Below are 12938 nucleotides of genomic sequence, written 5' to 3'. Positions count from 1 at the left end.
TTCCATAAGGTAGTATATGATTCTACAAGTGTATAAACCATCTGGCATGGAGAAGACCGGATGGTTTATTACAGAGTTGGAAACCATTCAGCATTACACAAGCCAGATAGTTTTTTATAGAGTTGGATACCATCTGACATTACACAAATCAAATTATTGTTTGCAATTTTGAAACATAATTTTTTTAATGCTTTTTGAAACATAAATTATAGTTGCAAGCATTTCCCTTCGCATCATAGTTACACCATCAAAATCATTTAGAACCCACTTAACATCTTTGTTCTATATGATTCTTATATGTTTATAGACTTAGAAACCATCTGGCGCTAAACATACCGAATAATTGTTTGCAATTTTGATACATAAATTACAGTTTTGAACACCTATCCCCTTGTAAGTAGTTACAGCATCAAAACCATTTAGAACTCAATGAACCTCTTGGTTTTGTATGATTCTCATATTTATAGACTTGAAAACCCAAATTGCACATTGCATCTATTGGGCAAGTGTCACTCCACGATGTTAAAACACACAAGCCATGTTTATACATGACCATAAATCTCTACCTCTAGTGCCTTTATTGAGACTTCTTCAGCATTCGAATCATCATATGGTTGTCATTTATATAATTCACATTCTAGAGTCCTATGTATATTAACTCATTTTATGAGCTATTATTATATTCTGATTTTTTGGTTAAAAGAAATTGTAGCTTCTTTGAAGAAAAGGGTTTTAGGTGTATTTAAAGAGGAAATAAATCAGAACTCACAATGTTCTTGGTTAATTGTACTCTTCTAAATTGGGTGTTGTTGGCCACTGTGAATGTTAGCAAGGGGTTGAATGGGTTAACATACCATGCCCATGACCGTTCCCAACAACTTTGGTATTTCATCATATAAGTGGGAATTTAACTTTCTATAACACTAAAAATTAGTGACTACAGAAGGAACTAGTTATCCATCAACCAAATGAACGAAGAATACATGAAACAATGTGCTACAAATCAAAAGAAAACAAAGTTAATTGCTTTAACTGATCCCGGACTGCTAGCAACCATTCATTTCCAACTTTCTATTGACTTCTAAGTCTTATTTATTTTACTTACAGTTTGCAAATATTCAACTAAATCATCATTTACTTACATTTTGAGAGGAATGGATTTCTTTCATTCTTTAAACAAAAGAAAACACAATCAATTTGACAAATGAATCACATCAATTACTTAAACAATGAAATACAAATACAAAGAAACAATAAACAAAAAATAAAATATGTAAAATCTCCCCAGACAAGTTAAAAAGAGTTGGAGAAACAAGAAACAAGAAAAAAAAATAAAGGGAATTGGACCCCAAATCAAGGTTAGAAGAAGAAACCCTTTCCTACTAACTCTAAAGTTTGCAAGAAGACAAACAATCAAACAGTAATTTCAAACTCGAACTTGGACGGAGAATGGGATCCCAAATTGCTTGAACTCGAACTTGGATGAAGAATGGGACTCTCTCTCTCTCTCTCTCTCTCTCTCTCTTTTCTTTCAAATTACAAGAATGCCACTCTCTCTTTCTTATAAATTACAAGAATGCCATCTTTCTCTCTCTCTCTCTTGCCATCTCTCTCTCCCCTTATAAATTACAAGAATGTCACTCTCTCTCCAAGAGAGACCTCAGCTCGGCATCTCGGTTGCTAGGGGACCTACAATCAAAGGTAGTTGAATTCGAGTCAAATCAAGCTCGAACTTCTAAGTTCAAGTTCAAGTCTCTAATTCGAATCGAGCTTGAGCTAGACGACACCTCGACCACTGAGGAAGACCTTGGCTCGGCACCTCAGTCACTAAGGGAGATCTCAGCTCAACACCTCGACAACTAAGGGAGACCTCAGCTTGGCAATTGTCAATTAAGGGAGACCTTAGCTTGACACCTCACCTGCTAGGGAAACCTTAGCTCGACACTTCAATAGCAAAGGGAGACCTCGGTTTGGCACCTCAGCAATTGAGGGAGACCTCGGCTCAGAACCTCGACTGCTTGAGAGACCTGCAATCAAAGGTAGCCAAGTTCAAACTTCCGAACTTTTGACTTGAGCTCAAGTCTCTAATTCAAATTGAGCTCAAGCCTAATAGTTTATGAGTGAGCCCCTGCAATACAAGGCCCCCTCTGCTAGTTCTACCATTATGATGGATCTAAATCTGATATGTTTTGAATATGATACTGAAAAAAACCTGTAACCAATCAACCAGTATTACAAAAGTGGTAACCAATCAGGTAGGATCGGTAGCTGGTTAAAAAAAAAACAAAAAGATGAAAAGTTAAAAAATAAATAAATAAATCCATTCATCAATCACCACTATAATTTTTTTGCGGTCCTGGCCAGCGAAGAAATGCGCTTTGCGATTCATGTCCCTGTTGATATGCGACCAAAGGGATCTTGAAAGCAGTTGGTTGGAGCTTGTTAACATTGGATTTGGACATAGAATTGTTGCACTAACGTTCAGACTCTTGGCCTTTTGCTTTAGATGGTGTTTTGAATAAATTTCCCTCATCACCGGACCTGACTATAATATGAATCGCGAAAAGAATTACAATTACAATATCCTTTTATTCTGCACCTTGAATTGTACTTAAGTGTGAACACGCATTGTATGGCAAATCTTTGATGCATGAATTGCACAAACAAAAGATTTGAATTAATGATAAAATGACACATTAGAGCTGAATCTTTAATATTGTTGAAGTCTAACAAAATATACCATATAAAACATGAAAAAAAAAATACGAAACATGTGACAGGAGACTAAAATGATCATTGTTTGAACGGGCGGGGAAGAGGGGGTGGGATATCGATGCCATGCCATCGAAGCTTGTCTTCCAGTTTTGCAATTCGACTGCTCATCCAAGCTGTTGCAATCACATCCCTGGTGGCGTTGACTTGCATGCGCTTGCGGATTTCAACAACCTCATTCTGAAATTGTTGGGCACGTAACTCGGCTTCATGCTTCTCTTGGAGGGCTTGACCCAGCTTTTCTTCAACTTGCTTCAGGGTTGCCTTTGCTTCCGCTAGGCTGGTTTGTGCTCGCAATATCTCTTCTTGCAGGTAGTCTTCTTGTGCCTTGGCCTTGGCTGCTTCCTGCCCTTCATTCTTCTTGTTTTGCAGGTGAAGACTGATAGCAGCTTGCAGGAATAGATCTTCTAGTGGACGCTTAAGTGATGCCTTTGATATAGTACCGTGAGATGGAGGCCTGACTGGTGTGGGGATCTCTGCTGGTGGTGCCCAAGGGGAGGAGATGTTCGGATTCCGTATCCATTCACGGTACATTGGTGCACAAGTGAATAGTGGAATGACGGGGGTGACAGCTAACTCTCTCTTGCTCGATGCCCAATGTTCCTTGAAGCGGCGTTCCATGGCAGCACAGTATTTCTCAAACTCAATGATTTCACCAGTGGTGTTGTCGCAGGTGGGGACTATTTGCTTGTAGCCAAACTGCCTTAGAACAAGTAGTGGGACATAGGGGGTCGAGCCATATAATCCAGCCAAAACCATGCTATGCCTACCCTCAGCTGCCAAGCGGGGTTGTGTGCAACCTTTCTGGATAGACATTCCTATCTTCCACTGAATCTCCTCTTCTCGGGTCATCTGGAGCCTTCCACTGTATTCTTCAAGTGTGAGATAAGCGGACTGTGGTTGAGTGAGGAGGATGTCAACATCTTGCAACATTGGCTTGGGAGCAAGTGGTTTACCATTACTGATCACTAGGAAGGGCAGATGCTGAATCAACCAAAGCTGGAGTAGCTGCAGAGATCCTTGAAATGGCCAAATCCTAGAAGCTTTTACTGCAGTTAGGCTGCGCAGTATCTCAGCCAACACCATGGGTACAAGGGTGATGCCAGGCTTTCTTGATTCCCGCTCAACTTCCTCCAACTGTCTTAGGACAGTTATCAATCGAGGGTGGACTGATTCTCGATCCTGGGGAAATAGAAGATGTCCTACAATAGCCAAAAGGAGTGCATGCTTCTTCCCTTCAGCGTCTTTGGCAGGATCTTGGGGCGTTCGATTGGTAATGCTTCGTTTTAATAGGAACTCAATGGAAACAGCATTATCATTGATCATCTCAAGCTGATTCTTTCTACACTTCAGGAAGATGCTTATCTCGGCACGAAACCCCTGTTTAGCTACTGGGAATGGTATGTCATCCTCCAACTGCATGTCCATCATATAGGCAATCTCTTCAAGAGTAGGGCACATGTGGTTTTCTCCAAAGCGGAACACTCCTCTTTCGTGGTCCCAGCATTGGAATGCAGCTTTTAACAAGGACCAATCGAGAATAACTTTGGATAGACGTATGACATTTCCCCAACTTGCTCCAACCATGGTGATAACATCATCTGCTTCTGCTTGGAGCCGATCTAGTAAGGCTGGGTGGCATCCCGGGTACTCAGGTAGATCATGCTCCATCTTGGATTCAAATGGTGGTGTGCTTCAGTTTCCGCTACTCTGTGCCTCCTTCCTCTAGGATTGGTTTTTTTATAGTCACCACTCAAATGAACCAGCATCTTTCATCTCCAAATAGTAAGCATTTTGCAAATGCAAGTCTTCCTCCTGCAAACATCAGATGCATATCAAAATATGGATTCAGCACCGAGCATAACCTGTATCCACTTCTTGAGAATAAGGCGTTAGTCTAACCAAAATATAGAGATACCTCGAACTTACTATCAATCTTTCTTCATTTGAAAGTCATGCAATGGTCATGTGAGCACTTAAACTTGGGGGGTAGATGTTTCGTTTTCTTGTTTAGCGTACACAGGCTCTGGTCAGAAGTATAGGCAACAGAGTCTTCTTTTAAGATATATTGTCATTCTTTTACAAAAGCAATAAATTTGTTATTGGGCCCATCTAAATCCTACAATACTCGTATTTTGTTCATCAACCCTAGAGTATTTGTTGTAGCTTTGATCATCATCCATTTATTTCCTCTATTATGTTTGCCTGACATTTTCTTATTGAAGATATGTTAATTCCTGATACAAAGCTCTTTGATCAATGTCAAACACAACAAGACAATAAAGGACAGCTTCCAATTGGATCTCACACAGGTATTCATCAAACATGATGTCCTTAATTTTCTTATTTTTCTTTATTTTTAATCCCAAAAATTACTCAAGGTGGAGCAGAAACTTTCTTTCCTTAAAAACATAAATACAAGTACCCACACCAGATTACCAATCAAGAAAACTAACCATGTTAAACTCGGGAAAGATGCCAAAGCCCAACTCATTTCTGGCATTTTGTTTAATAAGTTTTTCTTCATTATCAAAAAGAGGATACAACAGTTGGAGTGCCTCTGTCTTGACATACATGAATGTGATAAGAAGCCTAGTCAAGGTTCAAAAGAATGATAACCCTAGAACAACAAAGATAAGAAAATAACAAGAAATGTTGGGTAGAGATTGCCCTTTACAGCTCTTCCCTGGAAGAGAGGCTCTCCAAAACAATTTGTCTCCCTACCCCCACCATTAGCAAAGCTGCACTCTGATGAGTAGTTATCTAAGCTGGATATTTATCTAATAAGCAAGGTGTTCACTCTGGATACCAGACAGCTCACCTCCCTTTGGCAATTTCTCACTCTCAAAGGAACAAAAAGAAGGTAGTCTCCCATCCATCTGAAAACAATCATGTATCACCAACAACCCTTACCATCTAAAAACTCAGAATGCATCAACCTGAGACACTTAAATGAAGCAATCAACCAGATGGATCAATTTTAAAATATAAATATTTCTACACATCAAAGATTGTCATCCCACATATAACAATATGATAAAGGTAACGTTTAAACAAAACAGGCCACTATTCCAAAGATTTTTTTTTTTTTTTTTGGGGGGGGGGGGGGGGAGCATGGGATGGAATGGGACACAAAGTGGTCATTCTCAAACTTGAACCTTCATTCTTATGTTTGTCAGCCAGATATTTTACCATTATACCAAGCAATGGTCCCTGGTCCCTAGACTTGGAATACAAATGAAAAGGGTAAAAGGTGTTCTAAGGTAGCATATCTATTTGTACTTTAAATGGTAGAGTGTTAGGATTAATAGAGGAGATACACCAACCTGCTGATTTGGTTTGCAAATTTTGAAAGTTAGTTATTAAAGTATATATGTCTTTGTATGGGTCATGGTCAAAAACCATTTTGTTTTGGAGTTAGGTTATTCAAAATCTCAAGAGGACAAAATATAAGAGAGAGAGAGAGAGTAGACTTGGAAAAGATCTAAATTCAATGAGGAGTCTAAGCTTGCCATCCTCTTATCGGATCAATTTTATGGTAAGTGCTTGCCGATTATGTTCTGTTAAGTTTTAACTGAATTTGAAGTGGTTTATGGCTCTAGGATATGCTTCTAGGAGGATAGCTAGAGTGGTATTGGTATTTCTTTGAGTATCTTTCCAAGGATTTTTCAGGGAAATTAATAATTTTCTCTCTACCCAAGGCAGGGCAGTGGTGTGCATATGTTGTCAAAACCTTACAATTTACGATACAATTCACGATTTGAATCATGAATCCTTAGGGTTTTAATTTGAATCTTATGTTCGGATCCTTTTCAACAGAACTTGTAAGATTTGTTTGAATTTCCTACGATTTGATTCATAAATCTTATGATTTATACAATCTGTTGTGATTTTAATCAAGTCAATTAAGAATTAGTTCTCTACTTTGACATCTTTTATTTATATTTAATTTTGTAAAAGGTGACTTGTTTTTTGAAGACCTTACTAGAAATTGATTTATTTGCATTATTACAATATATTGAGTATATTTGCCATCATATGTAGGATAAACAGCCACAAGTGTCGAAGAAGAGGAAGAAGGTAGCAGTGATTGCAGTGGATCTCAGGTTGGTCATCTTCCAAATGCCAATGACGGAAAAAGTAATGAGTCAATTGAGGAGGTTGGCAATCCAGCTGTTCAGAAGGAAAACATTTCTCAGACTTGTGGTGCCAGTCAAGCTTCACCGATGCCTAGAGTGTTTGGTTCTGGCGAGGGACAAGAAGTGGTGGAGTTTGATCAGGGGAAAGGGTTGGTAGCAGTGTTTTAAAAGTGCAAGGCGCAAAAAAGGCGCAGAGGTCAATTTGCGCCTGAGGCGCAAGGCAAAGCGCGCGCCTTTTTGAAGCAAGGCGTAAAAATAAAAACAAATGCTAAAAAATCAAACAAAATTGTCAGAAAATTCAAAAAAATGCCAAAAAATTCAAAAATATTAAACATAATATTGATAAAAAAATATAAACTTAAATTTTAAAACAAATGTTTTAAAAAACCTATTATTTAAAGGGCAATGAATATAAACTTAAAATCAAACAAATGTTAGTAACATGAATAATGTGCAAATTACTTGTTCATTCATTCATTGCAATAAAATATCTTCTTAAAAGGCAATGAAAGTTATAAATTCATTATTTTTTGTGTGAGAACTAAGAATTTAACACCTGATATGGACTTGTTTGGGCTTGCCTCGAGGGGTGTGGCACAAAGGCGGCTCGTAGAATTAGAAATGTAATATGTTTTAGCTACTTGAAATAATGCAATTGAGTGAAAAAAGAGATTACAGGTTTTACATGCTTGAAAATGTTTTATATGTTTGATTTTATTTTTAAATTCTTATTTGAATATGCTTTACATCTTATGTTTATGTATTTTAAATTCTCATTTGAATATGCTAATGCAATGAATGAATGAACAACATAAGCAAATAGCAATGAACAACATTGCTAATGAACAACATTAGCAACAAGTAATTCGCACATTATTCATGTTACTAACATTCTCTCGTCTAAAAGAGGCTTGATAGGGGGGACCAACAAAACACTATAAAAGGGTTTACATTAGAAAAGGAGGTAAGCCAAAATTGTCAATCTTGAAGGCTTCAAATGAAGCAGACAATCAGGACACTTTTAGTTCAGATCCGGAGATCAGCCAAGTGGAGAATCAACCTTTGCAGGTTGATGACGGGAACATGGTTCTTTCAGCAATCTCCCAAGATAAGGATCTGAGAAAGTTTGGTTTGGAAGAGAGTTTGGAGTGCTCAATTGAAAATAAGAACATTGAGTCTTTCAAATGTGGAGATGGAGGAGAAGAAAAAAAGAGGAAACGTGGATCAGTGTTTTAAAAGCCGTGGGAGGCGCTGACGCCTCTGAGGCATACGCCTCAGGTGCAAAAGGCGTACACCTCTTGCGCTTTTTTCATGAGGCGTGCTAGAGGCGTATGCCTCATGCGCCTCATGCACATCTGATATAAAAAGACAAAAAAAAAAAGAAAAAAAAAAGAAAGGAAAGGAAAAAAGGGAAGGGAAAGAAAAAGAAAGAGAAGAAAAAAAAAAAAAAAAAGAGAAAAGGAAAGAAAAGGAAAGGAAAGGGAAGGGAAGAAAAGATAAGGGGGAAGAAAGTGGTTTGCCCCTGCCCCTTCGGCTGGGGGGCTTCGCCCCCTTTTCGATGCGGCCCAATTTGTTGTGTTCGGGAGGCTACGCCTCATGCCTCTAGGTAGTGGAATACCTCGCATCACGCCTCCGCGTTTTAAAACATTGGCGTGGATTTGAAGAGCTTAGTTGATAGCATAGTTGTCAAGGCAACGCTTAGGCGACAAGGCGCCCTTTGAGGCTCGCCTCGCCTATCACGGCCTCCGCGTTTTAAAACATTGGCGTGGATTTGAAGAGCTTAGTTGATAGCATAGCTGTCAAGGCAACGCTTAGGTGACAAGGCGCCCTTTGAGGCTCGCCTCGCCTAATCGCCAAACAATTTTGTACTATGTATTATAAAATACTTTTTTATTATTTATTTTTGACATTATAATTATAAAATAGACACTATTAAACTAAAATATTCATTTTGTGTGTTTATATACTAATTTCTTTTTATTATTTTCTTATTTGTTAGGGTTTAATCAATATAAACATTTCTAAATGTTGTATTGAAACCCCAAAGACTTTAAAACCTGAACCAATAAGGAAGAACTTAAAATTTACTACTACCCTAAGATCTATATATTCTACATAAAAAATCCATTGCCTAGGCGACTAGGCACCCCCCTGTCGCCTAGCCTCGCCTTGGCGCCTTGAAAACTATGGTTGATAGAGAAGTGGAAATCGGAAAGTCTCTAGGCTTATTCTTTTTGGGAGGGGAAAGTATTGTTAGGAAAGCTTTGGAAGCCTTTGAAAGGAAGAGGAGGGAAGAAAATGCGAGGAGAGTTGCAGACGCTCTTGTGTGTGTGTGTGGGGGGTGGGGGGGGGAGGAGGTGGGGGGCTTCTGGGGTGTTAACTTAACACCTGTTTCTGTTGTAATCCTTTTTTGTTTTCCCTTTAATATAATTTTTCTTTTACTTATTTGACTTTTTTAAGTCAAACTTGATTATATCATCTTAAGCTTCTATTGAACAAGTGGTAAATTTTATTTTAGGTACATATATGGTAGACATGGACTAAAAATAGGGTAGAATTATTTTCTATATATATTTAGCCTTTAAGCATAGTTGTATTTAATTTTTTGACAAATTTGCAAAAAATAGAAATAATCTTATGATTCATGACTTGATTCAATTCAATTTTCTCTACAATTTAGATATGATTAGGACATTATGTGCAACCCAATTTTCTAAATACCTTCATTAAGTGGGGAAATGAATGAATGACCCTTTCTTTTGCAAAAGTTTGGAGATGTGTTTATTCTTCTGCAGCAAAGAGATAAATTTTGATGGCAAGAAGATCCCTAATGGAAGGTATCTGTTCAATCCTTTTATGTTGCCTTTGGCTAGAGAAAGAGCTATGATCGAAGATTGGAATCATGGGTTCGTTATGCTCCCATTCATGTTGACATGTTTATTGGGCCAGTGGTTCCCAACAAAGTGCTAATAGTGGACCACCTTGTTTACAGGGGAATTCAGGTTCTATATCAGTATATTATGTGTAAATAAAAGAAGAATCTCTGGATCAACTTTCTATCAAGGGACCGCCAACCTAATGGAACTTACAGTCTTATGTCCCTGTAGCCTAGCTTTCCCAGCCTAGTTGCACCAAACCATGCGGTTTCTACCATGTCAAGGAGCCTATTTAGCTAACTAAACAGTTTAGACACATTACAATCCACTTTTGGCTCTCCAGTACCAAGGCAAGTTCGTGCAGTATGCAATGTCTACCTTTGGTATTCCTTGTAAACAATCTCACTTTCATCAGTAAGAAATCACATTTTCCCGCCCCATGTAGCTGCAATTAAAATATAGCTGAGAATCCATTCAGTTTTATCCGAGTTAGACTACTAAATCTATCAGCAAAAGAAGCAAGAAGTGATGCTAAGTAAGACTACAAAACAAACCTAGAATTGCATTTCTAGTAGGTATACCATTATCAACCTGGAATAAAAAATACGAATTAAATTTTAACAAAACAGACTCGGAAAGCAAAATAATATAAGAAACCATCAAATTCATACCAAATCCAACACGACTAAACCCAATCTTATAAAATCCAACATAAGTAGTACATAACAATGCACCTGACCTGAAGTTAGCACCAAGCAGGTCCGTCTTATCCGGCATCGCTCACTGTTCTTCGAATCTCACGAAGGTAACTGTTCATCGCCTTCTTCGTTGAACATCGGCGGCGTTCTCTCTTCTCTCATCGGAATACAAAGCTCTCCGTTTCTTCTAATCTCACGAAGGTCACTGTTCATCGTCTTCTTCGTTGAACAGCGGCGGCGTTCTCTCTTCTCTCATCGGATATCTAACTGGTAGCGAGGCTCTCCTTTTCTACTAGATCTGGTGACAGGTCCGTCTTATCCGGCATCGCTCTGCCCTTCTCGTTCTTTTTCCGGAGGTGCGAGGTATCGGTGTTGAAGGCGAAAGAGATGTCAGTGATGAAGACGAGAGGTGTCAGTGGGTGGAGTCGACGGTGAGAGGTGTCGACGGCTGGCGACGATGAAGAAGAGTAGCGAAGAAATTGGTTGCAGAAGGTGACTGCCGGTGGAAATCGATGTTTTCCTTGCTGAAGACTGGTGAGCGTTGGGGATTGGAGAGTTGCTTATAGATGGAAAGGATTCAGATTGGGAAAGGTTGGGGAAGAAGGTGGAGAGCGGAGATGTGGTTAAACGCAGGGAGAAGGGGTGCTGGTTTCAGAAGGAAATTTTCGTACAAGAAAGTGGCAATGGCAGGTGTTCTGGCCGAGCTTTGGAGAAAGTAGTCAAAGGCCGAACGGGGAGAGGGTGTGGTCAGAAACGGCGGAGGGGTAAGGGCGAGGAGAAGGGTCTTCCTGTAACGATGTCTAGTGGGCTATTTTGATAGAACTCACATCGTCTGTTCCGAGGGGAATCGCCACGCCACCTTTTATACCTAAAACTTAAACGGAGTTTCATATTTAACGACCGTCTCGATTCCAAAAATCATTTTAATTTTAGGATAAATTTCTTAAACTATCTTTATGATTTAGTTAAACTACTGTTTAAAAATTTACTAGTGCTATTTTACTGTTTCTACTGTTTCTGACAACTGACTAACTCTACTGTTTGCTCCTGTTAATATTCCGTTAAATTTGTATATAGGTGACATATATTGTTTTTTAAATTTACTAGTGCTATCTTACTGTTCCTTAAGGTACGGTTCTTGGCTGCTTCTTCTTCTTCTTCCACGGCGGAAGATGAATCCGACGTCGAATTGGGACACCTATTGGCTCTATTGCCAGAGGAGATGCGACGGAGGGTAAGCGAACACCCAGAACTCCACCGCTTGATTGAGGTTGTAATGGACTTGGGTCGGAAACCTTTGGCTCGGTTCCCCTCCGGCGACTTCGTCCTCTCTGATCATCCCATTACCTGCTTTTTTATGAAAAGCAGGTAACTGAATCAATACCATACTATAAATACAATCATATGGAATTATCTCACTATCGAAAGGAATTACCGTTTTCTTCCTTTCGACAGCAAATAAGGAACCCAGATCTGATTTGGCCAAGCGAAGCTTGGTTTAAAGAAGGCAGTTAGCGACGGAAAGAGGGAGACAAAGAGAAGGAGGATCTCTGCAACAAAACCTGCATCAGACCCTGCAACCATGGCGTGGTGGCATTGATGAACTGCTACCAGAGGTAAGCTGGGATTTCGGAAACTCCTCGATCTATACTGGAGGCCAATGCAAGATTGGAGCTGCAAAGATGGACTGTTGCCGGAGGTAAGCTGGGATTTGGCCAGAATTCCTACAGAGTTAAAGGCTACGGCAGCGGATCTGGTGGCAGTAGCCATGAAAGTTCTAGCGAATGTCCCAACGACAACAACAACTATTACTGGGTTTATCATTCGGAACATCTTCTTCCCCTTCCAACCTTGTCAAAGCTTCCATGGGCTCATTTTCCCTCTTCTAGGAAAAGTAGCGATGCATCTCTTAGCATCAGTAACTGTGCTCACCTTGAACGTTGAAATCTTCCCTGCAGCCCTTAGTATTCTTGACTGCACACCCCCTGTGTTCTGACCAGGTGACCCCCGTCTTTGAGGCCGCCCCTATTCCTTCCACTTCATCCTTCACCATCATCCATCGAAGCTTTCTAGCCAGTCTAGCAAACAGTGAATTTGACCCTTATGACTTTTGTAGTCAAGGCCTTGGGGATCTTGTGTGCTGCCTCAAGGTCCCCCCATTTCAGGTTTTCTTCTACAACTTCGGTGAAACCCCACTGTTTCGGCAGTTCCAATGACTTTTGCAGTAAGATTTTCTTCTATAACTCCATTATTTTGGCAGTTACAGCGGTTCCAATGGTTACAACGAAGAAAATGAGAGGTAGAGATCCTGTGGAGGGTAAAATAGTCTTTTACAAATATTTGTTAACAAATGCTAACGACTAAGAAGGATTAGTCAATTATTAGAAACAGTAGAGGCAGCACCAGTCTTTCAAACAGTAGGGGTACACTTGGTCAATTAACTAAACCATAAG

The 12938-nt window shown here is 39.5% G+C and overlaps 1 protein-coding gene across 2 annotated transcripts; it reads right to left on the bottom strand.

Annotated features, from left to right (window-relative positions):
• Positions 1-2655: 2655 nt before the first annotated feature.
• Positions 2656-12722, bottom strand: LOC104597959 (uncharacterized). 2 transcript variants are annotated; one of them, XM_088903409.1, is made up of 3 exons: positions 11921-12722; positions 10527-11832; positions 2656-4587 (listed from the first exon to the last, which is right to left on the bottom strand). In XM_088903409.1, the coding sequence occupies exon 3, from the start codon at positions 4441-4443 to the stop codon at positions 2794-2796; it is 1650 nt and encodes a 549-aa protein (XP_088759535.1). In that variant the 5' UTR covers positions 4444-4587; positions 10527-11832; positions 11921-12722; the 3' UTR covers positions 2656-2793. The 2 variants fall into 2 exon arrangements, with proteins under 2 accessions (XP_088759535.1, XP_010258075.1); XM_010259773.2 differs by having other exon boundaries at positions 10522-12722.
• Positions 12723-12938: the final 216 nt, after the last annotated feature.

The sequence above is a fragment of the Nelumbo nucifera genome, chromosome 4 (assembly GCF_055504915.1).
Source record: "Nelumbo nucifera cultivar China Antique chromosome 4, China Antique-T2T, whole genome shotgun sequence".
Taxonomy (NCBI): Eukaryota; Viridiplantae; Streptophyta; class Magnoliopsida; order Proteales; family Nelumbonaceae; genus Nelumbo; species Nelumbo nucifera.
This window is presented reverse-complemented; position numbering and strand designations above follow the sequence as displayed.